We start from the raw sequence: 26,694 nt of genomic DNA, 5'->3' as shown, positions 1-26,694 counted from the left end.
TTTCCTGACAGTGCTCCAGGATGTGAAGGAGTTAAAGAGCACTTATTGAAACAGAAAGCCGACTTTAGTAGTCAAAGACCTAAGCTTTCCGCTTGTATTAGAGAGCTCCATATATAGTTGTAAACCATTGGCCTTCGTATGCTATTGAGCACAGCTGGTAGAAAGAAGCAAGAGATGTTCTCATATAAGTGAAGCTCCATCTTACAATGATGAACAGTTTGGATTCAAACTGGATGGTCATTTTAATCATATGCTTAACTTTGAGTATGCAAGTATTTACATACTACTGTATGCTTGAGCATACATCAAGCTTTTATAAAGATATCAAGATATAATCCTTCAGCAATGGTTTACTTTCTTTACATCTTTCTGGGAGAGATGTATCTAATAACATGATAGTCTGAAAAAGTGTTTTGAATTCCAAGGTTTAATTCTCAGGACTGAAACTTAGATTTGGCTAGTCACCATGCCTAGTTAATAGATTTGCTAATGCATTTTTAGTTTAATATCAAGAATTGCCAGATGTTACGAGTCCTTGAGACATCTTGTTGCTACTGCAGTCCATCGGAAGGCCTAGAAATATGACCTTTAATTTACATAGGTACAGTCCAGGTAGCTTAGGATATTGTAGCTGTACTGTAAGTTCCTTTCAAAAGAATTAGCAACCTGATCCTGAAGGCAGTGCACGTCTTTCAGAGGACATCACTGAATGTTAGATTTCATCCTGCCATCCTTAAAAAAAAAAAAAAAAAAAAAAAAAGCTTTTTTCTTCTGGCAGCACTATATATCTCAGTTCATAGTTTACCTCACCATTAAAATTGTGCTTGTGTGCTATTACTGTGTAGCTAGTCATGTCACACTCCCTCTACTGTCGCTAGGCTATGGAATATTATTATTATTTCTGTAGACCCCGCATATATATATATAAAGTGATTAATTTTGTTGCTAAAAGATTGGTTTCAGATGGGGATTTTTCCCACTGCAGACAGTGAGGAGGATACTGTGAAACATGGATTCAAATACAGAGAATATTCTACATCCCCTCATTTTGCCTTCACATCATGTGGAGGATTGGTAGCAAAATATAAAGCCTTTTCTGTTCCAAAGGCAATGCATCATCAATTAAAAAGCAGGTTTCACCCTAACACATAATAGAAAGGCTGATCTGGTTAACCCATTTGAGTCTGTTTATTTTCTTATTTAGCCCCTACAGACCTATTATTTTTACAAAACTGTCATTTTGCTCTTGGATAAGTAATGTAGGAGATGACAGCCAGCTGATAAAAGAAACTCCAAATAGGTAGTAATGGTTTCCTTGTTGCTAACTTGTCAACATCACATAGTATAGAAGGAAGAAAAATGAGTAGAATTGGCTTTTATGGCTTGTATTTAATGTCTTTCACACAGATATGTGTGTAACCTATTGATTTTATTTTAATTCTGCAGATCCAAGGAGGTGATCCGACTGGAACAGGAACAGGTAAGATTGAGTTTTCATTATGTAAACTGTTTTCACTTCATGTGCGATGTTGTTAAATTTGTTTCCAGATAACTTGTAGATTAAAATTCTCTAAATGATGATCTGTGGTACTTCATGAGTATTTCTGCTTTAAAGTACAGGTTTTATAGTTATATTTTTTATGACCATCTTTACTGTGCTTAAAATTTCATCCCATATATTCTAATTGTAAAACTTGGGCACTCTTCCATGTAGAATTCTTGTTGGGTCTTTGCTTCTTTTTTCTTCCAGAACATAAATAAAGGAAAATTAAAATGATTTTACAGCTGGCCTTCCAGGGCAAAGAACAAAGGAAGAAACACATTCATGCAAAGTTACTTTCAAATTCAGCGTTAATGAAATACTTGAGACCTGCCTCTGAATTGGGGAATGGCCAGATACCATCTGTTCTCCCAGCTAGTTGTCTTGTAAAGCCCATTCTTCTATTTTTTCTAATGTTTAGGTATTGCTGTTACTAAATTCTTCTGCCTGTTCTTTCTCCCTAAGTGTTGGAGATATGCAAAACAGTCATATCAGAAATGGTCAGGAGACATAGCAGCTGAAGGATCCTCAGAGCATTTCCTACCACATTTGATATGTCATGTAATATTCCTAGTTGGTGCCGCAAATTTGCTCATTATCCACTTGTACCTTTTATCTACCCACTTGTAGGTGTCACCAGCCTCCACAGCTCCTTGTCTGGTCTTGTGGAGTTCTGTGCATTTTTATTCCAGTTCATACATGCGTCACTTGTATACACAAGCACTGTATTTCTCTGTGTGCTCACAGATCATCCAAAAAAGATGCCTTTGTAATTGTTAAATACTTTAGCACTACTTACTTTGTAAATAATGTTAGCGTGAGTTGCCCAACACCTTTTCTTCGGCGTGTTCCTCAGCAGTTGCATACTCTAAGACAGACTGGTTAAATGTTCTGATTTTGATGGCAAAAGCCTGCTAACAAGACTTGTTACTGTATATGTGTGGACTGTTAAAAGAAATATGATTTTATTTTGTTAGAAGGAAAGTTTTGGTTCAAATCCCAAAAGACATAATAAGGAACGTCTTTTAAAATGAGAAAGAGGTGTCAGGAGACTGGAGAAACTTAATGGGTTGACTCAGACAACTTTCAGGCTTTTGTAGGGTGGAGTTCAGATCTCGCTGTGAAATGAAAATGAACTTGCTGGTGTCATTCTTGTCTCTGTAAATGCAAATTGTAAAAGTAGTGTAAGACAGCACAATTAGCAGTTGGCAGAAGACTGGCAGTGCAGCTATATTGAAGGTCAAGACTCTGCTGACAGAGGAAGTAGGAAGTAAAATGCAGATAAGACCGTTGGAGAAAAAACTTGTATGTATATTCTTTTATTTAAAAAAAAAAAGAGCATAATGATGTCTAGTCTTTTCCACCTTGTTTTCCTCCTTGTCATTCTTAATTAAATATGAATTTATTGTAGACAAGGTATCTTGCAAGCAACTGTGAGGGCTGTTAAAGTTCCAATAAAATGGGCAGTTTGCACTCAGATAAGTATGGCACTTGCAGATTTTCAGAGATTCTGGTCACCAAATGGTTTTAATGTTTTGAACATAGCTGAGTTTAAAATAATCACTTATCTAATGTGCTAATAATAGCATCCCAAGAAAATATTGCAAATGACAGTTTGGTAAACTACTGGACTTCTCTTGAACTCCCATGCCTGTGTGTTTAATACTTAAGTTTAGACAGTTCACAGAGTGGAGGTAGTCTGTGCTCCTGATTACCTGACAGATCCTGCACACTTGGCTGTGAGGCATCTACCAGCCAGCATAACTTCACAGAGATTGTGTTTGCATCATTTAGCCAATATTTGATGCTGGGATCTAATTGTAACTTCTCCAGCTGTGTGATGTGGTTTTACCTTTCATTTAGCTTTGTGGCACCTCTGATCAACGAGATCAGGTAGATTTCCCATAAGTTTAAGAATGTGCTTTACTCTGTAGCTATTCTCAGAGTTCTGTAAAAGGCAGACATTTCACGTGTATTTCAAGCCACCAAAGCCCTTCTGGCTTCTCATTCTCTTCGCAGTGCAGCTGGAGGAAAGTGTGGCTAGGTAGCAGTGTAGGAACATGGCAAACGCAGCGATGCTCTCCCAGGCTCCCAAAATGCAAAACTTTTGGTCCATTAATTTGTGTAATGGACTTTTGGTCCATTAATGCGATCACAATAACTTGTGTCAGGAAAGTTTTGGAGTAAAGCATTGGGTTTCAGTGATTTGTACCTTTTTCACTTGAGTTTTGCATTTTATTTTATTTGTAATATAAATTCCCGTTTTGATTTCTTCTGGTAGCTAGAAGCAATTTTAGTGTTTCCTTGACTCACCACTTCTCAGTGAAAAGATGAATCTTTGAAAGCTAAGAAGTCCATAGAGATTTAATGGTCTTTAGAAGTTTATTGGGAGAGTAAACAGCTTGACTTCTGTAATATCGGGGAAGTATATGACTAGAACAGGGCTTTCTTCACAGATGTTTCAACTGGTATTAGTGAAGACTATTTAGGGTTACCCTTTAAACTTCTCTATTTTAAACTGCCAGAATGGTTTCTGTTGGAGCCTTTTATAGACTCTTTAAAAGACTTAAGACAAAAGGAATGTCCTTTGTTTCTTTCTGCTCTAACTGAAATTTACTGGCTAAAATAAAAAACAAAAACAAAACGCTTTTTCTACACTGATACATGGAGGGTGCATTAAGCCTGTATATATTTTTGTTTTGTTATGTTTATTTACTTAGCCCTTGTCATCAGCTCATGAGCTAGAACAGACTTACTCAAAAAACACCCCACCATTTGGTTGCAGTCATCTGACATTCATCCCATGTTCAGCAACAGGTGTCAGGTTTATGGTTGCAACACCCAAATGCTTAGATGATCACCCACTCCATTACTAACTAAGCCCAGGACTGCTCAGCTTTGGGGTGGGTTTGGGCACAGTCAGTACATGACTGAAGGTTACATGTCATACATACACAGATGGCAACTGTGTGCTCAGCTCACCTAGATTTGGAAGCATTTCAGAGATGTAAAATGCCCACCTGGTAGGGGTGTTACTGACTGTCCGCTTCCACAGCTCCTCCAGCTGAACAGTTCTGTCTGTAAGCAGCACTGAACCTTATTTCTTTTTTTTTTTCTTTTATGCTTTTTTATGCAGCAGTGTGATGTGTCTGTCAGTCTCTTTACTGTCGTAACTAAGACCTAGCTGGTGTGTGAAGGACAACTGGCTACTAGTACTCAGTAGTTACCCTTGGGATGGGAGGAAGGTGGAAACGTGGATTATGGCATATAAAAATTGAGATACCACGCTAGGAAAAGAGTGAGGAAATAGAGCTTTAGCTTAGCTTAGCTGGCAGAACTGCATTGCCAAAGCAGTTAGATATACTGTCCTGTAGGTTTGATACCAATTTAGAGGGCCAAACTAATTTTCTGCAGCTATCAACTTCGTGTTTCATAAGACTACTGGGAGAAATCTTATTGTGCTGCAGCAGCTTATTTCGTTTCTTTAACAAAATAACCACCCATAGAGGCAGTATTCAGAGCAATAAGCTGAGTCATGGTCATTCTTTGTAATGATTAATTATTTGAAAATGAATTTTACATTTGTGATGTATCTCTTTTCCTGCTGTTCATAACAACTAAGTGGTTGAACATGGTGAGTAATTCTGTCTAGCTCATGGTAGTGCAAGTGGAACAGCTGCTCTGTATTTTCAGTGTTCCAAATAATAGAAGAAAATTTGCATGTAGGAAAAACAGGTTTAATATCCTGAACCCTTTGTATGAAAAAGGAAAACTATATGCAGGGCATTACATTTTTAAAGCAGCACAGGCATTTTTCAGCTACTCTTGCTTGCATCGTGTTGGAATAATAAATTGGTTTGAGTGTGCTTCTGTCTGTTTTTGAATGCAAGAAGGCACAAAGGAGGCATCTAATATCTGTAAAAGTCCAAGATAAAGCACCACTGGTAGGTGGACATTGCATTTTGGTTGGTATAAAGCAAAGCACTTTTTTTCCCCCCTCCTCTGAACCCTCAGTAGCAGAGAGACAGAGCACTGTGGACAAACTCGGTCAGTTCCGCAATGAGATTTCCTAGCAAGGAAAGCTCCTAAAATGCGGCCAGTTTTAGAACCTCTTTTCTTGCAGGATTGAAGTTTGGTGAAAGGGCAAGAGCAAGACCTTTTTATCTAGCAATATACTCCTTTCAGATTGCAGCCCCTCGGAAAATCCGGCCTCTGATATGTGGGTTAAAAGTACCGTGTCCTCTTATCTGAAAGGAGAGAAGTACTTACTGGATGAGCTAAGGCTTTCATATTTGCAAAATGATTCAAGAATCTCACTTGGAAAGCTCTATAGAAGTGTCAGATGTTATTATGTACCTCGTTGTTCCAAATGACAAGAAGAAAATTACAGAAAGTAAGCCATCATTTTTGTGAATCAGAACCCTCCCACTTCCTTACCACTGCTTAGCAATTTTTATGCCAGAAAAAGGAAGGATTTATTTAAAATCACAACTGTCATGAATGATTATTCCCAGCCCACACCTGGCTTTTGGAATGTTACATTTCTGAAGCTTTAGGTGCATCTCTCAGCTCTTTGCAAGAAAGTTGTACAACTTCTGTAAATTCACCCCCAAAAAATTACTTATTGGGAAAAAAAAAAGTCTTTAGAAGGAAGAAGGACTACCAAACGTGTTTTTACTTCAAAATGCAATCTGAAAATGTGTGTTTTTTTTCTTCAAAGTTGCTAATGTGTGATTGCTTCAGGTGTCAGTTGGTATCTATTCACCTTTTCACTATAGCACAAGTTGCAGATGTGAGGCTGAATCATGCTTCAGGGTGCAATCACAGTGCAGGATACACGCTGCTGTTAGAAGAAGGCTAGTCTGTTGTGGTAGCTAATCCCAAATCCATTTCCAGCTTTGTGTAAACAAGGGACCCACATGTACAGAGTTATCAATCCCTCTCCATTCTGCACTACATCCCCAGTCCAGCAAGCAGAACCTGTGTGGTATGTGTCTGCTCCCATTCAAAATCCCTTTGATTTTAGTAAAGAAGCCCCCGGAATATTTAACAACACTTCTTGTAATAGCATCTCAAAAACATTTCAAGTCCAGTAGGCACACAGTTCCACTGTGACAGAAAATAATCTTATCTGGGAGTAAACTGAGAGGAAGGTGAGTGACAGGCAGTGGTGCCTGCTGTGAATCAAACACCCAGACGTGATTTTTGTTTTCCATAGGCTTTTTCCACAAGCTGGTAAGTCAGATTTGGGGTGAGTTTTTTGCATCATCGTGACTCCATATATAGTCAGTGGTGATCCGTGCTCTCTCTCAGAGGAAGATTTTGGGAATAAAGGAGGAGCCTCCACTCTGTATGGAATATGCAGGGAGCGTAACATGAGAGGGCTCAGGCTAGACAGTGCGGTGGTTCCACCGCCTCGCATGTCTGCCTACATCCACTCTGCATTCAGACAGTGAGGAAGATGGCACATCCACACTTCCCAACAGTGTTGAGAATAAATGCAGTAAAAGCTGATAGATACTTCAGAGTGCCTCATAATTATTAGTAGCAGGCTTGGAGCCTGTGAGCTGTTTTCCCAAGTTTACACTGAGCTCTTCGGTAGAAAGCAAAATGCAAGAGTTTAAAGTTCCTGTTCCAGACCCCAGTGGCTGAGCATTAGGCACAGTGCTGCCATGCCAGTAGACTAACGAGGAATTTGTACTTAATCTTCAGAGAGAAAGCGATTCTGGTCTTCAGTAATTAAAAATATATATGCTTTTAACTCGCCATCTTCTAGCTTGCTGCGTCTGGGCCCGCTTCAAGCAGATACTTGAAGCTTGGAATGATTCCAGAGGTTAGCAGGAGTTTGACAAACAGCACGTTCTGGCTATTTTTAATTTAAAGGGAACACTTTTTTGTTGTCGTTCTTTAAAAATAAATAAATAAATAAATAAATAAATAAAAATCTTTCCTGTATTGCTGGCTCACTGTCTGTGCCGTGTCTCCACCTCCCCTCGCCAGCCCGTGCTGCCAGGCCTCTGCAGGCACTTCAGCTATGTCCTTTCCAGGACGTCTGGCCTTTCAGGCGGATGCTGCACAGGCCATTCTCTGCTCTCGCCTGCAGCTCTCGGGCAGACAGAATTAGCCTTGGAAACAGCTGTATGGCAGACAGGGAGGGAGGGACTGGATCTAACACTGTAACTATCTATTAAAATGTTAGCACTTATTTCCAAGAGAACTGGAGTGAACCAAAGTTAGCCATCATATATACGAGATTAATTCTGACCCTCCGTGTATGAGCTGAAATGAAATCATACAAAAATAACTCTTCCAAAACCTAAAGATGATGGCTCTTTGCTCCTGTCTGCAAGTGCTCGGGTCTGGTTGCTTGTTGTGCCAGAGAGTCTCTCTGTCACTCGCTGTTTTTCTCTTGCCTTTTGAATTATTTTTCTTACAGCAAAGGCTGCAGGGGTGAGTCCACCCTCTTTCAACAGCTTGACAAGGCTGTAATTCGAGCATCTGCTGAAAGCCTGCTAAGGGTGTAGCAGACTCGAGGGTTTGGCCACTTGCTGCTGCGTACCATCTCAATTGGCCATGCTTATGTTTGCATGTTATCTGAAAATTTCTAGGCAACAAACAGTCCTCTGGGTTAGGACTGATAGTGCATCTGCTTTGCCAATAATGAGAAGTTCCTTCAAAAGATCTTTGAAGCAATATTACGTGTTTCTCAAAGGGAAATGTGACTGCAGCTGGTTACTGAGGTGCATGAGTTCTGTCTGGGGTGGAGGAGAGGAGTGCAGGGCCCAAAGCAATGGGGGTGGGAAGGGAGTATGTCTTCCAGTCCACATCCAACTGCCTTGAAAGGGAAGGCTGAAATTGTGAAAGGCAAACAGGAAGAGAGAAACAGCGCACGGAGTGTGGTGGTGCTGACAGGGACCTGCAGGCTCTGCAGGTGTGTTTCTGGTTTCAGGCAGCACCTGGAGCCCCACTGCATTCTGATCCCGACTTGTTTATTTACAACCTACCAGAATGTGGCTTTTCTGAACAAGGCGGGTAGCAGGCACTACACAAGTAAACCTCTTGGAGCAAACAGGAACACACAAGGAGATTCATTAGCAAAGAATATTTTTGGCTTCTGGTAAGACATTTTGTAATAGGTTGAACACTTTGGATTTGGCTAGAGAAGCTGGTGTTTGGATTCATCTTCAAGGCAATGGAGCAGACTGCAGCTGTACCATATCCCTTTCACCCACTAGTGGAAGAGATTGTCATACAGAATCAAGCTGATGTGATTTAGCTGATCTTAAAATATTTAATAGCCAAAGATTTGCTGAAGTAATCACTCCTTCTTTACTTCTGATTACAGAAAACCCCTACAGGGTTTGTCTCCTTTTGCTGCCTCTTGTCAAGTTGCAGAGCAGGCAACATGCAACTCTATTAATAAAGTCTTTTGAACATGATTAATTGGGTTTTTAAGTGGGTCAGTTTCTTCCAAAATTTCTCGCTGAGTTCCTCTTGCACTTGCAACTGTCCACTTGTGATTCTTTGTTTTCATGCTATGAGCTGAAACTCTTTTCTCATTTGACGCACACTTGTGATTTTCTGCATACAATTTTCAGTAGGAGCCAGTTTTACTCTTCTCAGCTTTATTTGCAGCTTGCCTGTGCAGCTATATCATCAAATTGCTTTTCTGTATTACATATGCAAATAGCTGGTGAGCATTGCAGATCCTTTACTGACCTCCTGCTTTGCAAGTGATACAGTTACTCTAGAGGATTCTCCAGCCAGTTCTGCAGATGGACGAGTCTTGCTGCCTGTCTGGATAGTTTTGTTCGTTTTATTTTTAATACTACCCTAAGGTGAAATATTTTTCATGGTTTGTCAAACAAGATTATGGATTTGACTGTAAAACTATGACTCATTTCAGCCTTTATTTTTCTTATTAAGAATGATCCTGGAGGAAAGTGCAAATGAAAATGTCAGATCTGTCATAAATAATGTAAAAATGACAGACAGGAAGAGAGGTCTCACAGACCCTCCTTCTATCCACAGACACAGAAAAGAAATCAGTCTTGGAGAGCTGGGTCTGTGACTGGTGCAAAGTTTTGTCATCCTTTTGACTTCATTGTATTTACGTGTTTACATCATCCAGGTGTCTAGTCCAAAATACCTAAGTTTTGTTTTTTAGTTTTGGAGGAATATATTTTGTCATTCTTCATTGGTTGGCCAGGAACAAGCTTTTGAGCTTATAGTCCCTATTCTTTGTGGATTCTGTGAACATATTTCATCTCCTTGATATTTTATTTTTGGAAGCAATGCTATATCCAGAGTGCAATTAAACTAGTAATTCTTTGCTCTGTGTTTTGTCAGGAAGCCACTTTTAAAGATTTAATGTCTCAAAAAAGAAAAATTGTGGTGGACCAGCAGTAAAAAATTAAATCCTTGACAGTTCTTTGGCACACAATATATAATGCTGTTGATAAACAGTCTCATCTGTTGCAGTTGATAGTGGTGTGGGGGCACAGAATTGCATTGACTGTTACAAATATCTGATTTCAAGGGCATGCTCAGATACTAGCCTAGTGATAGGGATGAGGTAAGAATACATTATATACGTAGCAATCAGAAGTCCCAGAAACCTTAAATTTAATGTCAGTGTCTGCTATAGAATGCAATGGGAAATTAATGAAAGCAATCATTTCTATCATCTTTTCTTCTTTCAGGTGGAGAATCTTACTGGGGAAAACCTTTTAAAGATGAATTCAAGCCCAACTTATCCCATACAGGACGTGGTGTTCTTAGTATGGCCAATTCAGGACCTAACACAAACAAATCACAGTTGTAAGTAGTCGCTTGCTCTTTGTATTTTATTGTTTCCCTCTAGACATTGTGTCTTGCTCCGTTAAGAAAATAAATGACATTTTATGAGCTACTCTTTAAAGCTCAGTCAAGTGAAATATTCTGTCAAGTGCTGCGTATTGAAATCAGGGTTGCTACAGCTGCTGTTACCCAATCTAAGAGCACCATGAGGCATGTCGAGAAGACTTGTAGGTTTATTGTATCGTTAATTTACCTTTTCTATTTTATGGGTTGTAGTTTCCATTTTTTCTCATGTAACCCCCACTCTTATCCCTGTGAAATCATTGTACCTCTCCACTCTGTTTAAATTTAGTCCCATATTGAACTTTTATTGAGGACTTAATGAAATAAAATACATACCATACTCCTTAGAAACATTGCTTCTTTTCAGTAGCCTGCTTTCAAATATATAAGAACATTTCTGATTTCTACAAATGTATAGAATACAAGCATGATAGAGTGCAGAACCTGAGACAGAAAATAACTTGGTTTTCAGTGTACAAAGCAGAATAAGGACTAAAATGTGGAAAAAAAAGAATGATGTGAGGAAGGAGAAAGAACAACTAATGAAATTTAAAATATCAAAGTTGTAATAACCTACTTTATATCTAACATAAATACGGATGTTTGCCAGCAGACTTATGAAAATGCTCTGTGTCACTTTGAGCCAACTATGTCTTGGTTGCTATCTAGGTACTGCGAAGAAAAAAGTTGTACCTTTATTGGGAACCCCAGGAGACTCTGCGTGCGTGTGTGTGTGTGTGTGTACAATGCTATGTATTGGGACTGTGTAGCAAGGGAGGGGATTCTTGGTGTTGGTCTTCATGATGCTTTGTATTATTATGGCTGGTAAGCTATGCAATAGTGTGGTTAAATTTAATTAAACACAAGTGCTTGTCTCGAGGTGTTTAATAGGCTTACTCACGTGCTTAAGGCTAAGCACGTGTCGGGCAGTTTGCAGGATTGAGTTGCTGTAGAGCTTATTTTGGATTTGAATGTTACTGCCAGCACTCAGGTGCTAAATTAGGGAAGAGTAGAGGCTTTAAAAGGGGGGTGGGGAGGAATTCAAGAAACAAGTCACAGACAGTTCATGAGTGATGTGCCATATTGAGTCACATCATCTGCTGCTGTAAATGCTTCCCTAAAATTTGCAAATGAAATATGAAATGCCTTTACACGTGAAGTCCTTGAGAGACTCCAGCTGCCCGTATTTTTAAAACTTCCTAGGCAGTGTTTAGAGACTTTGGGCAACTGTTGTGACCTTAGGAACTGGTGCTCTCCCCGTAGGTGGTGGTCACTGCAATGCAGAGTGAGCTGGGTTCCCTGTGTAAAGAGAAGCTCAAGTAATGCTCAGGACTTCTCTCCCCAGATGACCCTGAGTTATATTTATTCCATTGTCCTTAATTTTATTTTGACTGCAGTGATGGTTGAGGAGCTTTCTCAGAATATTTGCCTCTGCTCAGATTTTTTTTTATTACTGTCTATATCTATTACTATATACTATCTTAAGTGACCACCTGATATACACCTATACATATTTGGATATCTAAGAATAAAGTGGTGCAAAGAACCCATGCACAAGGCTAAGTTGTAATGTACGCCCTGTGTGGGAGTTTGCATTTACAGTGTCTCAAAGCTTTCCTAGGGCAAGCTACGTTTTAATAGATCGTCTGGTAGATTGCAGCCCCTCCTATTTGCAATCATATAACTTCCTGAGGCAGTGGCTTATATGGAAAAGTGCTTTTGGAATGTTTATATATTTTTAGCCGTCTCTAATGTAGTGTAACAGATGGAGACAGGGAGGAGAGCCAGTACTGCATGTCCAGCCAACGTGGGCCATCGTGGTCTGCAGACCACAGAGTGGAAACCTCTGTCTCATACGCTTCTAGTCCAAGTCTTCCAAAGAAGCATTAAGCTTTAGAGAAAAGCTTTAGTAGTAAAGATTACTTTGGATTTTTTATTTCAGTTTCTGTGTTTAAGTTTAAAAATAACACACACACACACATCTAAAAATCCAAGTTACACAGCTTTTCATTGCTTCTGACACTTTCAAGTGTTCTTCTGCCATGTTTGTACCAAAACACAAATTTGCTCTGTCCAGAGGAGAGATGGGTTATAGATGGTTCAATTTAATGGAAAAAAAAATTAAATGCAAATAGTAGATACCCAAAAAGATAAAAGTTTATACTGGCAGAGGGTTGTTGTGTTATGTAACTGCATTTGCTGGATACAAGCTCCCAGTCATGCACAAGAAATGTCCTCCTCAAGCAAGAACCATGTATCACTGTCCTGCAGTGAGCTTTCCAAAGCCTGCCTGGCCAAGAAGGCAGATGCTCTGATTATTTTTGGACATGGTACAAACCACCATGTTTGGAGTACTGATTGGGGATGTTGGTAAGGCATAAAAATGAGAGGTCCAAACTCCACAAATCCAAGACAAAACCCACAAAACAGAGAAGTTAAAGGGTGTTTGGCCAGCTGGACTCCAGAAAAGAGAGAAATCTGTCTCTTTGCAGAGGGCTGTTACATACATCTTCTGGTTTTAAGCATAGCTTGCTATTGCTGAGTTTCAATGAGATAATATGCTTACCCTTATGTCTTTATTCCTTCCAGCTTTATCACATTCCGGTCTTGTGCATATCTGGACAAGAAGCATACAGTGTTTGGAAGGTATGTGAAAGCTATTGTGAAAAGCAGTATAGCACATGTACTCTCCAGTGTGTCTAAAACCTAGAGAGAAGAAGCTGTTGATTTTTGAAATTGAGCTGGAGCAACCTCCTAGTTCATAATCCAGTTCTCTTTTTAATGAGTAGGTGGCCAACATCTCTTCAGTGCCAGTCATCAGATTCTGCTGTGGTTTTTTGGTTTTGTTTTGGTTTTGTTTTTAACTCTTTCCATCACTGTAAATTGCCTTATTTCCCTTTGTTGGGTGGTTGTCCAGGGAGTCAAGAACAAAGTAATCATCATCCAGTAACAAACCATGTTAGTGTTTGTGCATGCTAATTGTCGGGACACAAGAGATTACCTCTTCAACATTGCTTTCATCCTCTTAGGAGCTGTCAGCCAGCAAATTAGTCGTGACAGGGCTGCTCTTCCTCATGGCATAGAACATAGTGCTTCTGCATACATTACATCTCTTGACTCTTTTTATTATTTTTCATTCTATGCTTCCTTTATTTCTGACAGTATTGGTATAAAATCTACGGGTGTGCGTGTATATGTAGACGCATACACATAAAAGATATTGCTAATGCCAAGACAGCAAGGGAACTTCATTCTTTGTGAAGAAGTCTTTTCCAGTCAAGCCATCACATGATAAAGATGAAGGTGTATATTACAGAACATATTAGAAAATATTTATATTGCAGAGAGACAATTGTATTGTTTGTTCTTTGCTTCCTTTGCTGCAGGTACATGGTATATACTAGGTCACACACAGCTATTCTAACAAATGCCTTGCTGCAAAAGGCAGAAAGGGGAACTTTACTAGCCTGCTTCTCTAGTAGTTCCTGAGGAATTTATGGTCTTTTTAAAAACGAAGATTTGGGTTTTAATCTTTTCCTAGTTTTATCTGTTTGAAGGGCAGCAATTGAAAATAAATACATATGTTGATTACTTTGGATGTTATACATTAGTGCTGTATAATGAAAGTGATATATTTATTCCATCTTCTCTGCTTGTGAGTTCTTGAGACAGAAGATGGCTTCATTTTAAACAATTATATTAGTACCATTAGTTCTGATACCGATTCTGCAGTAATTGCACCCTTTGAAATATATTACTTTATCCTTTTTCAGGTATATCCTAGGAAAATTTAAAGTTATTTGTCATTTGGTAAAAGCAGATAAATAAAGCAAATTCTAATACTGAAAGCTGAGAGCGAGTATATTTGTGGAGGAATTACATTACCTGTATCTTAAGACTATTTCACTTAAGCTACAATGTGAGTCCTCCTTGCAAAAATCCCATTAAGTCTAATATGGTAATGCTGTTAACCTGAGCTTGCCACCTCATCAAATAGTATTTGGGTTAGAACAGCTCAGCTGAAAATTTGACTGTTTTTCAATTTTGGGTGCAACCTGGCTTCAGTGAGCCTACTGCGTAGTCCTCTGGTGTCTTTACTGTGTTTTCTCAGTGTGCTCCAGTTCTGCCATAATTCACCCAAAAAGAATTTGGAGAGTGGCTGAGCTTACTGCAGTGCAGGGAACGTGCTCCAAGAAGCCTTTGCAGCAAGCATAACATCCTGAGTACCTTGTGAGCAAAATAGCTTAAAATATTTCATGCTGTACATTGTACATTAGAGAGAAATTACTTCAGTATGGGTAACTGGGTAAATATATAACAGAGATTTACGCAGTGGCAGTGTTAGCAAAGACTCTCTTCATTGCTGATTTGTGCTTGCTACTATAGAAATCTGAATTTGGTTGCCAGAGCAAGGAAGTAATGCTGCTTTCAGAGCACGGCAAATTTCCTTTGTATTTAAGCTAAGAATAACCTTTACAATAAAATGTTGATTTCGAGTCATGTTTGGCTGCCTGCATAACAACTGAGTGCCATCTTCATCTGAATACTGGGCAGGTGAATTTTACTCTGGGCTCTCCTGCATGTAGAAGACGATTAATTCAAAAAATGTCAGAGATGCCAGGATAGATGCATTCCATTCTCCCCATACATATCTACAAATTGAATACTTGAATAATTGAATTTGCCTACAAATTTAATACAAAAGCCTGATGTATGCAGCTCTTTAGGTCTGTATTCTGTAATCAAATTCCTTCAGCTATTCTTATCTGTATTTGTTTTTAAAAGCCATAAAAGCCAAAAGATTTGAGACATTCTCTCTCTAGTGAAACTCCTGCTATTTTAGATCCTGGGTGTTTCCAGGATTTGGTGACTGTATCTGATCTTGGACTCTAAAGGACAATAATATCTGGAAAGCATATCTAGGTATAATATCTAGGGTTAAGAATAGAATGAACCCATGAAATCAAAATTCTTTGTTTCCATCAATGTTGAATTGGGTTGGCTCAACTGGATGTTTACTGGCCTGCTGTGACTTTTGCATAGATTTCAGGATTATTTATTTCAATTAATCTAAAAACCTAAATACTCTGAGCTCAATTGTGCCCTCAACTATCTCTGTGCAGCTCTGGTTCATGTTAATAAATGTGACATATATATCTTTGAGAACAGAATTTGACCTCTTTGTAATTGTATAGAACTTTTCAGCAGGCATTTCGTACCTATGAGAACAGAAAAAGCATAACCATTCCCCACCCTTTTTTTTTGTGGTCCTGTGTGGGATGGAGCATTGACAGGTTCCTTCTCTTGAGAGCTGCATTTTGTTCATGCCTCCACTGGTTCGAAGCAGTTTTTGCATAGTAGCAGCTATTAAGAGTTATGTGTTTGGCTGTTAAGTGTGTTTGAAAAACATGCCAGCTGCAGGCAGTGGGGTTCTGTGTGGTGGCACATCTCTGGCTTTGTGCACAGGGATCTCCAAGTCTCAGGAGAAGGCTAGAGCTGGAGGATAGGGAGAGCATCTTGTCATGGTTGTGCTGCCCACCATGGCAGTAATGAGGACAGATGTTACTGAAACGAAAGGAGATAATTTGGCATGGATGGGGAGCAAAAACAAAGGCAGAGAGTGAGAGAAGAAAGCCTTCCTTGGGAGGTGTGTTGCAGGCTGCGTGGATTTCCTGCTCCCACAGAGCTGGCTAGATTAACTTAGTAATTATCATTTCTAGTAATTACCATTTCTCCTGACTTAGAGAATGCTGTAATTAACTTGAAAACTAACTGGTGGCTTTTGTTTGCTTCTAGCTGGCTGGTAAGGGGGTTAATTTAGAAACTCAAATAATGTAAACCAACAGACTGGAGTTAGCTCTGCGTAAAGCAGGTGATAAACATTTTCAGGTGACTGCTGCAAGGGGAAGGTCCTGTCTGCTGCTGCTCTGTGGTGCTGTGTGAGGGAGGGTCCCCCTTACCCATGCCACAATTGGGAATTCGACTTTTCCGTGAGCTGCATGAGCTACAAGGACGTTACTGCCTAAAGACCAGTGTAGGCTTACGTTCTTGTCTGGAATGCTTCATGAAATTTAGATGCAAGCACATCCCATCTGTGTTATTTTATTTTCTATTACTGCAATGGCTCATAACTGCTGTGGATCAGAGACAAGTCCATTTGGCCCTTCAAAAGTAAAATAGAAACATAATCTCTGTGCCAGAGAGCTGACTGTGTAAGTAGAAAAGAGAGTGCTTATAGGTGCAGGGCAGTTACAGCAGTGACCCTGTCAGCTACCTTTCAGCAAAAGTTTGCGCTTTCTTTCAAACCAAAGAAGAAGAAAGCCCCAGGGAAAATGAAATGGTTTTGTGGACTGTTTTGGGGAGTCCATTCCAAGGCTAAAGGGACCCACAAAAAGTCCAGGTTTGGAATGCTAGTGGAAGGTGATTGAGCTGTTCTGATCGTTAGGAGGGGAGAAATACTTGCTCTCTGAGTTGTGGGTGAGATTTAAGACAAGCAGGGCATGGCAGGCTTGGAAGTGAGGGCAGGCTGCAGGTATGCAATGTGATTAAGAAGAAGGGCAAGAGAGGGAGCACAAAGAGAAGTGTCATGGTCAGAATGCCAAAACTGGAAATGATCTGTGCAGCGTTTCTATAAGTTTATCAGAGTACCACCTGTGTTTGTCAAGGTCTGAGAAAAGGATGTGGAGACTGAGGAGTCTCCTCAGCAGAGATGAGCATCTGGAGGACAGTTTTTCCCTGTATACATGGCTGCATGTATCTGCTTACGCAGATCTTTTAATGGTCTCTTGAGATTTCTACCGCTCATTCTTCAGTTCTGGTGTTCCTGGAAATATGAACGAGATGGTTTGGGAAACCTCATGCTTAGTCAAATTTGAGGTACTGTTAGTAGCTGACGTCCACTCAGCTTAGGCTTCTCTTTCCTTCCTTCCTCCCTTTGCCAGATGCTTTTGTGGAGGACAGATTTCTTCCCTTGGATTAGCATTACTCTATTAAATATGCCTTAACCTGTTTAATGCTCCCTACTGCGATCCTGTAGAATGGAGCGATTAAAGCAACTGTTGTCCTTTAAAGTGAGAGCTGGGTAAAACTGCTACAGTGCATTACTCAGTTACTCAGATATGGTAAATAATGCACAGGGTCTGTTTCCGTTTGTAACATTCCCTGCATGATTTGAATCCGTGAACCTCCATGGTTTCTAAGCTGGGAAACACATTTTTGTTGCTCTTCTGCTTTAGTCCATCTGAGGAACAGAGAAATTGTGTGACAGTGGAGGAAGAGCTGATTGCATTGTCGAATCTGTGCAGGGGGCCTGACCTAATTCTGCACTGCAGAGGCTGCTCCCAGACAGCAGGGCAGGAGCGAGGAGCAAGGTGGGGAAGTAAAAGCAGGAGGGAGCCGCAGTGAGACCGCCTGCAGCACGCGAGGGCTGGGCTGTCCGAGCAGCATGAGGGCTGGTGCCGCTTGTCAAGACAGTTGTATGATCTCTGAAGAGGAACCTGTGCCAAAGCAGAGAAATCCGTACATGCCGGGTTCATCTGTTGAGTCTAGTTTCAAAGCGCTTTTTTCCAAGTTGCTTCATTGTTTTTTGATGCCCTTCGTTGCTGTCTCTCACCTCCTGTATTAAGCCCTTATGAGAAATTGAGATGTTTTGACTGCATCCTCGTTACAAGTTTGAATTGCTTGCTCCGTTTCAGATGGGGTGTATACATAGAAAACATTTTGTCCCCAGTGAGTGTACATGTTTGTGCATGTATATATTGTCCTCTGTCTGCATATAAATGCATGTACTTTTTTTTTTTAATAAAAATAAGCTTGAGGGCAGAATGTATTTACAAAACAACAATGTTTCTTTCTGGTTTCTGTTTCTAGTTTCAAACTTTTTTTTTTTTTGAAAAAGTCCAGACATTGTTCTTGTATCGTCTTCTGACCAGGAAACTCTATCGTCTTGTACTGCTGCCATCCCCAGCACCGCATAAGGCTTAATTCCTATAATTCTTCTAAACAAAAACATGAGAACTGGGAAGTTCATGTGTGAATGTTTGTGGGTCTGTTAGGGAGTTGTAGTTTTCTTTGGGAGCAGCACTAACTAAGATAGCACTGAGACTTGCACTGGCATATTGCAAATACATAGAGCTTGCTCCACATATTTCACTTACACTTCATGCAAAGACTTTGGCAGTGATATGAGACAAGGTTACTAGTTTGCATAAAAGAGCTATAACAGGAAGTAGGATTTTAAGTAACATCTTTAAATTTGAGATGTAAAGATTTCCAGTGCTAGCTTAGCTCACTTTTCAAGAAAACAGAATTACATGAGTAAGGACAATTTTTTTCTTTTCACTGCTATGCTAACAGAAAAAAATCTAAATGTACCTACCTTGTCACCCATGCTTAAATGTAATGCAACATTTATCAAGCTCCTCTAAAAATACAACAAGCTGTCTCAGGGATGCTGAGCTAAATATATAGTTGAGATCACCATTTCAGCATCTACTGGAAGTACATAGCAAAGCTTCAGTTTCACTGGTTGTTCTAATGTAAGTGGTGTCTTGAAGGTGTCACCCTTTCCACTGCAGGTTGTCATCTGAACAGCTGTTTAAACCTCACAGGAACTTGCCTGGTGCATTTAGGACAAAGCACGCATGGCACCTTGTAAAAGGAATAGAGCCAGAAACAGTGGAAAAGGTTAAACTTGTTTCTGCCCTTCTTCCTCCCCGTTGCTACTGAGCCCCCAAGTTAGTGCCGGGGCCCCTGAGTATTATCACCATATCTAAAGACAAAAACTTTTATTGAGAACTCACTGCGCTGACACTGTAATATGCATAGAAATACTCTATACAAGGTGCTAGAGAAGAGAAGATGGGTGTAAAAGAAATCACTTTTCTGTTTTAGAGAAAAGAAGCTAAGAAGACAAGAGAATATTCTCTGCAGGCCCATAGCTACAGTGACATGAGAAGGACATCATGTCATCACTTGTCACTGACAGTGAGTGAGGAGCACCCTTGCTAGAAATGGTACTTAAAACTAAGGAAAGCTGCTGGTAGAATCAGAGCTGACTTTTTTGTATCAGCTGGCATGAAAGGGTCATCTTATCACTGTGGGAAGAAGGCAGCGACACCAAACAGATGCCCTGCTCCAAATGCCAAAATGTTTACCTAACTGCTGATGCTCCAGATGAAAGGAAACTCTGCTGGAGCACCTTTCTGCCTGTCTGCAGTCTTAAGTGGAGTTTATTTGATGTCTTAACTTTGCTACAGGTAATGCCGATTCTTTTATGTCAAGGCAATCTTTACCACCAACAGCAGAAATGATAGAAGGTATTAAAACAACACAGGTCCTACAAAAAGTGCTAACTAGCAATTTCTCCTTGTATTATTTTTGGCCCTTGAAAGGTAGATCTAAAAGCTACCAAACCATCTTGAGGGTAACAACTTTTTGTTCTTCCCCCATTGCTCTCTATAATCATCTCAAAATAGACGGTATTTAGGTAATTTGCTTCTGACCTGTGAATGCCATGTCTATCACAGCTCTTAAAATGTACAAGTGACAAAACATTCCCAATAATGTTTAATTAGCACAGCGAATGAAGATTCGTGAGTATCGCCAAAATGCATTAGGGCTAGTATCGTGGGAGGTCTAGCCATGGGCTAAGGGCTTAGTCAACTGAGGTTGTCAGTGCATAGCTGATCTGGCTATTTCAAATTATCAGAACCTAATTAAATGGAAACATGCGAGCAGATAATGAATGGAGCTGTTGGCTAGAAAATCCTCCAATATTAAATCAGAAGTTTCCTTTAGGGACAATTAGAATACAGTGAATGTATCTTAGGCTGTGTGTTAATCATTGATATTGTAAATGAACCTGATATTGGCCTGGAGGAAGATTTTGAAACTGGATTTTTGTTAGGAACTTTCTGAAGTTCATGCAGGGTTTTCAAGCGGCTTTGTGCTGCTCTGGGGAAATTCCCCCAGTGTGCTACCTCCAGTTCCAAGTGAATGAATCTGTTTTAGCCTGCATCAGTGTTTTTTAATTGCTCTTAAAAGTCACAGCCTGATTACAGAGTATTGACAGACCCCTGGGGAATAGAGGGGAGAAGTTCAGAACAGTGCAACATGAACAAACTTTTTGCAAGGACAGCTTGGTTCAGGGCAGGTGCTTAGCAGCACCTTCTCTAACTTGGGAGCATTTTCTTTTCTGTAACTGGGTCTGTCTTTCTGGTCTTCCTTTGTGCCTATTTTACCCTGTTTTGTGGCTGCAGTGAGTTGCAGTAAGGGGCAGCCCTGGGCTCCTTGGTGGCCACATCGTGCCCTCTCACTGCAGAGCTCCTGGACCCAAGCTGGGAGCAGTGTTTTTCAGAATTGTGGCTGCTTCACATTGTCCCACAGACATTACTATGGGCTGTATTTTTGGTTCCAGGCCATGTGGCTTGGCTCTGTTAAAACAGATGTTGTCCAGCTACAGCCTGCCTTTCTAAGGGATCTGGATCTCTCAGCATCAGCGGCCTGTCTTCGTCTTTATTTACTGCTCTTCTAAGTATAGCCTTTTTCAAATTTAATTGGGGATGATGATGTGGATAAAAGTGTTAAATACCTTGGGACCAAGATCTGATCCCAGCAGGACCCCTTTGGAAACATACTGACTCAGAGGTTCCTATTTAAAATTAGATTTTGACACCTGTCAGCCAGTTTTTTTATTTAATGTATGCTGTGTTCACTACATATCGTTCTGGTTTCTCAATCAAAATATCAGCCGCCTTCCAGAAGTCTGTTCCACTGACACTGTTATCCCTATTAGCCACATCTGTCGGCTCAAAGATAGAAGGTGGTTTGACAGACGCTGTTTTCCACAAAACCTTGTTGATTGCTGTTACTTATTTCCTTTCTTTCTTAATCATGTCCTGTCTCTGCCATTCCATTATTTTGCTGGGATAGATGCCAAGATGACAGGCTTATAATTATCTGGGTCACCCCATTTATCTTTTCTAAATATCCTTTTCTGGAACTTTCCCATTGTTCTGTGCATTTTTTTTTTTATTTTTTTTTTGAAGTACAAGCCATATAACAGGCCAAAAAGTCTTCAGCCTTTCTTAAACATTTTGAAGCAAGTATTTGGATATGTTGCCTTGAAGGATGAGAGGCTGGAGATCTAACATCCTCCTAAATAAAACCTGCAATGAAAAGTGTCCCAGAATTTTCTTGTGTCTGTGACTTGATGCTCTGCTGCTTTCCCAGAGCCCTGACCAAGTTCATGGCTGCAAGTAAAAAATCGGAAGTTAATGAAAACATTTGCTTTCTTGACCCAGTCTGGTTTATTTTTCAAAGCTCATGGGAGTAACAAATGAGCTCCAAATTTATGCATGTAACGTTAGCAAGTTGAACCCATTTTGAAATGGGCTTGTGTTATCTTGCACAGACGGCTGCCCACAGTCACTCTTTCTCCATCTGGCTGGTTTGTGTGCACTAAAAAGGCTACTGAGTTTTTGGACAACTGTCTTTGCTTTATTTCTGAATATTTGACTTTTTCATGTTCCATTTAATTTTGAATTCAAATCCCAGATTTGAGGAAAAAATTCTTACTATCCACAGTGAATGACATTATGTCAAGTCTTCCAAACACGGTTGCTGATTCCCCTTCCCCCAACCACAATGGTTTAAAAATCTGGTAGAGTAATGGGCAGAAATTAGATATATTAGATGTAGGGGAGCAAGAATATTTCAAGTGTATTGTGACAACAGGAAATTGTGTCTTTTCTCTTTTAGAGTGGTCGGTGGCTTTGAGACTCTGACTGCTATGGAGAATGTGGAAAGTGACCCAAAAACGGACCGCCCCAAGGTAACTGTGCAGTGACAGGAGGCAGCGAACGTGTGGCCCTGCATGGCAATGTGGTTCACCCTGCTGCTGCTTCCCAGAAAGCAGAACCTGGGGGTGGTGGTTTGACTTAATCAGAGATTCAGTTGCTGTTCTTCTCTTCTGCTCCCAGGAAGAAATACGAATTCAGTCAACAACCGTTTTTGTTGATCCGTATGAAGAGGCGGATGCCCAGGTGAGGATAGAGTTATCTTGTTTGATAGGCCAGAGCTCTTCTTTTGAGAACTCTCTAGCTTAGTAACTTCAGTTTTTATCCCAGCTTGTCCCTTGTGGAGACCACACTTCTCCCATGCCTTTTCTTTGTGCCTCCCTCTGCATGTGGGAGCCCCCTGGCCCGTATGGGTGCGGGCTGAGATTAAACATCAGCTGTTCAGCATTGCCTCGTGTGCCAGGATCATCATTGCTGTTCCGTCGGAGAGGTCTTTGTAGCTCGGTCTGGCACAGCTCCCAATCAGTCACACTTACGATGGCTTCCTTTCCAAACACCCACAGTAGCTGCCAGTAGCTGCAGGTGAGATGAGAGGAATTTTGTTCTAATGGCTGCAGACAGCCAGTTTGTAGTGGCCCTTGAGGTCTGGCTCCTGAAGCCAGCCCTGTAATCAGGGCAGTGCTGATTGCTGTCTTAGAGTGCTTTAGAGTTTCAAAGAACTGTAGACATTGCCTACTTACTCTGGACTAGCTCTCGCAACAGATTGCACTCTTTGTTTCCCACAGGTTGCTGCAGAAAGAGAGAAGGCTAAGCAAGAAGAAGAAGCAGCCAAAACAAAAGCTGAGGTGATCCCACCAAAGAAAGAGGTCCAGACTCCTAAAACTTACCGTCAGGGGATTGGAAAATACATTAACATGGCTGCAGCGTAAGTTCCCTGCCCAATTGATCTCCGTTCAGTGTTTTAATTGCCTTTCCTGCTGGATGCTGACCCTGACCAGTATTGTTGCTTGGCTTGGGGCTATCTGCTGAGACTCTCGAATAGGCCAGATGTTTGGTTTGTGCCAGCAGGCGTTGCAAAGACACTGTCATGCAGTAGTCAGAGTTCCCTCTAGTTCTGTCGTTTTGCAAGACTAAAAGTTAACTGAGCTTTTGTTTTTGCACTTGAACATGTCTGAGATGGTCTTTAACAGCATGTGCAGACTTCACAACCATAAATACATTTCCACAATGCAGAAGTCCTTGAGAAGGAACTGTACTGCCGCTTCCTCTACCATCTTTCTACTCTGGCCTCTTCCCCTCCAGCAGCTATTTTTGAAGGCCACTGTCCCATGGATGTTTTTTCCTTTAGCAGCTTCTACCCTGCACAAAGGGTGCCTGAAACACATATCTGTCTGCTGATATGCTTCCCTGTGCAGCCACACAAACAGTTGTACCAGCACAACTGAAATGGCCGGAAAGGGGAGCAGGTTCTCAAGCTTGCTGTGGGAGCACAGGGTGTCTGGCAAGTAGCTCCAGGGTGCCTGGCAGGTTGTACAGGCTTGTCCCAAAGCATCCTCTCCCAGACACCCTTTGCACACCCGTTGGGATTGGCAGCATTGCTTGCTTTCCTAAGGACGGTACAGAATCCTGCCTCAGCAGAAGATTAGCATGAGTTTTGGATAAATTAAAATAAATGCCTTCTACTTGATTTTTAGCAGACTTCTGTAAAAGCATTTGCAAAAATGCTGTTGTCTGTCTGCTGCATAAAGTCTTGTATTTATATGTACACAGATTTGGACAACTACTTAATCAGCTTGTATGTGCCTGTGTGATGTAAAGGCACTTGCATAACTGTGAGAATAAAAATATGACAGTCCATGTAGGACGGTTTCATGTGTATGTCAGTTAAATATTTCAGTTACAGAATACTGCTTGGCCCTTAAAATATCATGTTCAGCTTAAAACTGCTGTCATTCTGCACTGTTACTTACAGAGGAAACCCATGCAAAGTTTGCAGCTGCAACAGCTCTGCAGAAAGGGCCAAACTGTATAGAACAGAGTTTTCTTCCCTAGTCTATCACTCATTTCAGCCTGCCTTGAGTCTGGGAGTTTGGTCTATAGCAGCCCTTTGACAGGCTCAGGCTTCTCCCTGTCGACCGCTGTTATCTGACAACAAAACCCCAGTATGTGACCTGGCCACGTAGCGTTTCCATGGGGTTATAATCTTTGCTCAAGAGGGGCTGGGAATAGCAGCAGTGACTGCATCAGGCCATGCTCGAGAAACAGAGAAGGATCTCACAAACTTGCCCAGCTGCTTTACACCTAACTACCCACAAATTCTTTTGCTGCCACAAATGCAGGTGAGAAGTGGCTCAAACTTTCATAGTGACTGTGTGTTTTTTTTTATTATTATTATTATTATTTAAAAAAAAAAAGGCAGCTGTTAAATGTTCAGCTCAGTAGGTCTTGAGCACGTTCCTTGAAGTGTTCAAAGCCCGACCGAACCATCCCCACAGACTGACACACTCTCCCTCTGCTTGGGTGAACCAAAAGCCCCAAGCCCCAGCCCCGCTGCAGTCCTATGCCAGCCCAGAGCTTGCACTGCTTTCTGATTTATAAGGGGTGAGCTGGCTGCAGCGTAGCTATTGCTGGGAGAGGAAAGGCAGCCAGCTGCCCTCGTCCCACTGAACAGTAAATAGTCCCTGAGAGTTGTTTTCATTTTGGCTCCAGGAAGCGCAGTGTGGAAGATGACGGGCCCTCAACAAGCACAGCTGCGAAGAAAGAGAAAAAGAGCACAGGCTTCGGGGACTTCAGCTCCTGGTAGCAGCGTGGGGAGCCTAGCACTGGGGCAGCACAGCAAAAAAGAAGAGGCGGCCTCCCACGTGTCCCTGAAGAGCCCGAAAGACAATCTGTCCTGGGGAGGGAAGGCACCAGCCTGCCCTTCCACTGGGGAAGAAAACTGTTGCTTTGTTAAGGGTGGTTAATGTGGCTTTGTCTTCTGCAGAGCTGCATTCCCCCAACTGCATCTTCCTCGAAGGCCTTTTTGTTGTTGTTTTGCTAAGTGGGGAGCAGGCAGTCCAGCTCCGCTGGGATTAGCTGGAGCCTTTCTCTGCTTGGCTGGCAGCAGACCAGGCAGAGCCCAGCCTTGCAGGACACTGCTTCAGTGAACAGCTACATTGGTGAAAGAGCTCCTTTTACAGGTAATCATTTCCAGACAAGCCGAGTCTGCCAAATGAACGAATGAATTAATGTGCTGGGGAAGCGCCTGTGCTGCTGTAGTGCCTTGCGGAGGGGAGGAGAGGGCTCCAGCCTGTCCTGCCCTTCCCTTCAAGCTGCATTTTGCTTGTTCTCAACAAGGACCAATTCTGTCTTTTGCTCTTACCTCCTGGGTGGACTGACTGCTGCCGATCTCCGTAGGGCCTTGCTCACTCCAGACTGAGCTCTGTCTGCACCCGTCTAACAGCCTGGGAAGCAGCGAGACTGGACAGGGAGCCTGGTGTAACTGCACCACTTGTCCCTCCCAGTAGCTGGCCTTGCTGGAGCCACTGGGGAACCAGAGGGGCCAGGATGCCCCAGTTCAAACCTGCCCTCTGGTTCCAGAAATGTCAGCATGGAGCAATTGAGTGGGAACAGAAACGAGATTGCAGCATTTGTTTTATTAACCATCCCCAAAGCCTGCTCCTTGCAGGGGAACACATTTTTTTTCTGCTCCAATATCAGTCCTCTCATTATTAGGGAAAACCATGTAGTGTAGCTCACAGGCATCTCAGATATGTTCCTTGCACAGCCACAGATTATTAGGATGCTTAATATAAAAAAGGCCTTGTGGGGTACAGAGATATCAGCCTGGGAAATTTTAATTCAAAAACACAATGTTTGTTACCATCAGTTAGAGGTAGTATACTAGATACTGAACATTACTTCTCAGCTCATCTTAGGTGTTTTCAGATGACAGAAATACCCCTACATATATCTGGCTGAGGAGATAGTTTTGTAATTACCTCTGTAACCAATACATTTATATCAGTAGTTCCATGTTTTAAGAGAAGTCTTCATTTATATGAAATCACTGGAAAAATTTTTGGTAAAAGGTTTTGCATTAAATGCTTTATTTTCTTTTGAATGCTTGTGTCTGACTGTTCAACTGTGATTTCCAAGACCATGGCATTACCGAGTTGATTGTTTTATAAGGAAATGATTCATTTCTACTTTTTAAGATGCTTGTAAAGAACTCTGGGATCTTTGCGGATATGATTACATCTTTGTTAAATCATAGGAAGTTCAACCTCATTTGAAAGAATAATAGTTTTTTGTTTGTTTTGTTTTGTTTTGCAACGTTTTGCAAGGTATAAGTTGGAAGTAACACATGATTCCTGGAACGGGAGGTGATGGTACTTTCCTCAAGCTGAGTTTCTTCTGTCTTATTGGAACTTCATGCTTCTCCTGTACTGGCCTTTTCCTGGTAAATTCCTGGTAAATCCCTTTTACCTAATTCCTGCTTCAGCACATTTTGAA

At 41.1% G+C, this 26,694-nt stretch overlaps 1 protein-coding gene across 1 annotated transcript in view; it reads left to right on the top strand.

Annotated features, from left to right (window-relative positions):
• The window catches only part of PPIL2 (peptidylprolyl isomerase like 2), a 72,477-nt gene extending 46,175 nt beyond the window's left edge, over positions 1–26,302 (top strand). Inside the window, exons 14-20 of the mRNA XM_040577752.1 lie at positions 1,447–1,480; positions 10,243–10,360; positions 12,992–13,048; positions 22,163–22,235; positions 22,384–22,446; positions 22,986–23,125; positions 24,910–26,302. Coding sequence (XP_040433686.1) covers positions 1,447–1,480; positions 10,243–10,360; positions 12,992–13,048; positions 22,163–22,235; positions 22,384–22,446; positions 22,986–23,125; positions 24,910–25,003 — 579 coding nt within the window. The 3' untranslated portion in view covers positions 25,004–26,302. The remainder of the gene's footprint in view (positions 1–1,446; positions 1,481–10,242; positions 10,361–12,991; positions 13,049–22,162; positions 22,236–22,383; positions 22,447–22,985; positions 23,126–24,909) is intronic.
• The last annotated feature ends 392 nt before the right edge of the window (positions 26,303–26,694 follow it).

Source organism: Cygnus olor, chromosome 17, assembly GCF_009769625.2.
Source record: "Cygnus olor isolate bCygOlo1 chromosome 17, bCygOlo1.pri.v2, whole genome shotgun sequence".
Taxonomy (NCBI): Eukaryota; Metazoa; Chordata; class Aves; order Anseriformes; family Anatidae; genus Cygnus; species Cygnus olor.
The sequence above is the reverse complement of the archived record's forward strand: the minus strand, read 5'-3'. Positions and strand labels throughout refer to the sequence as shown.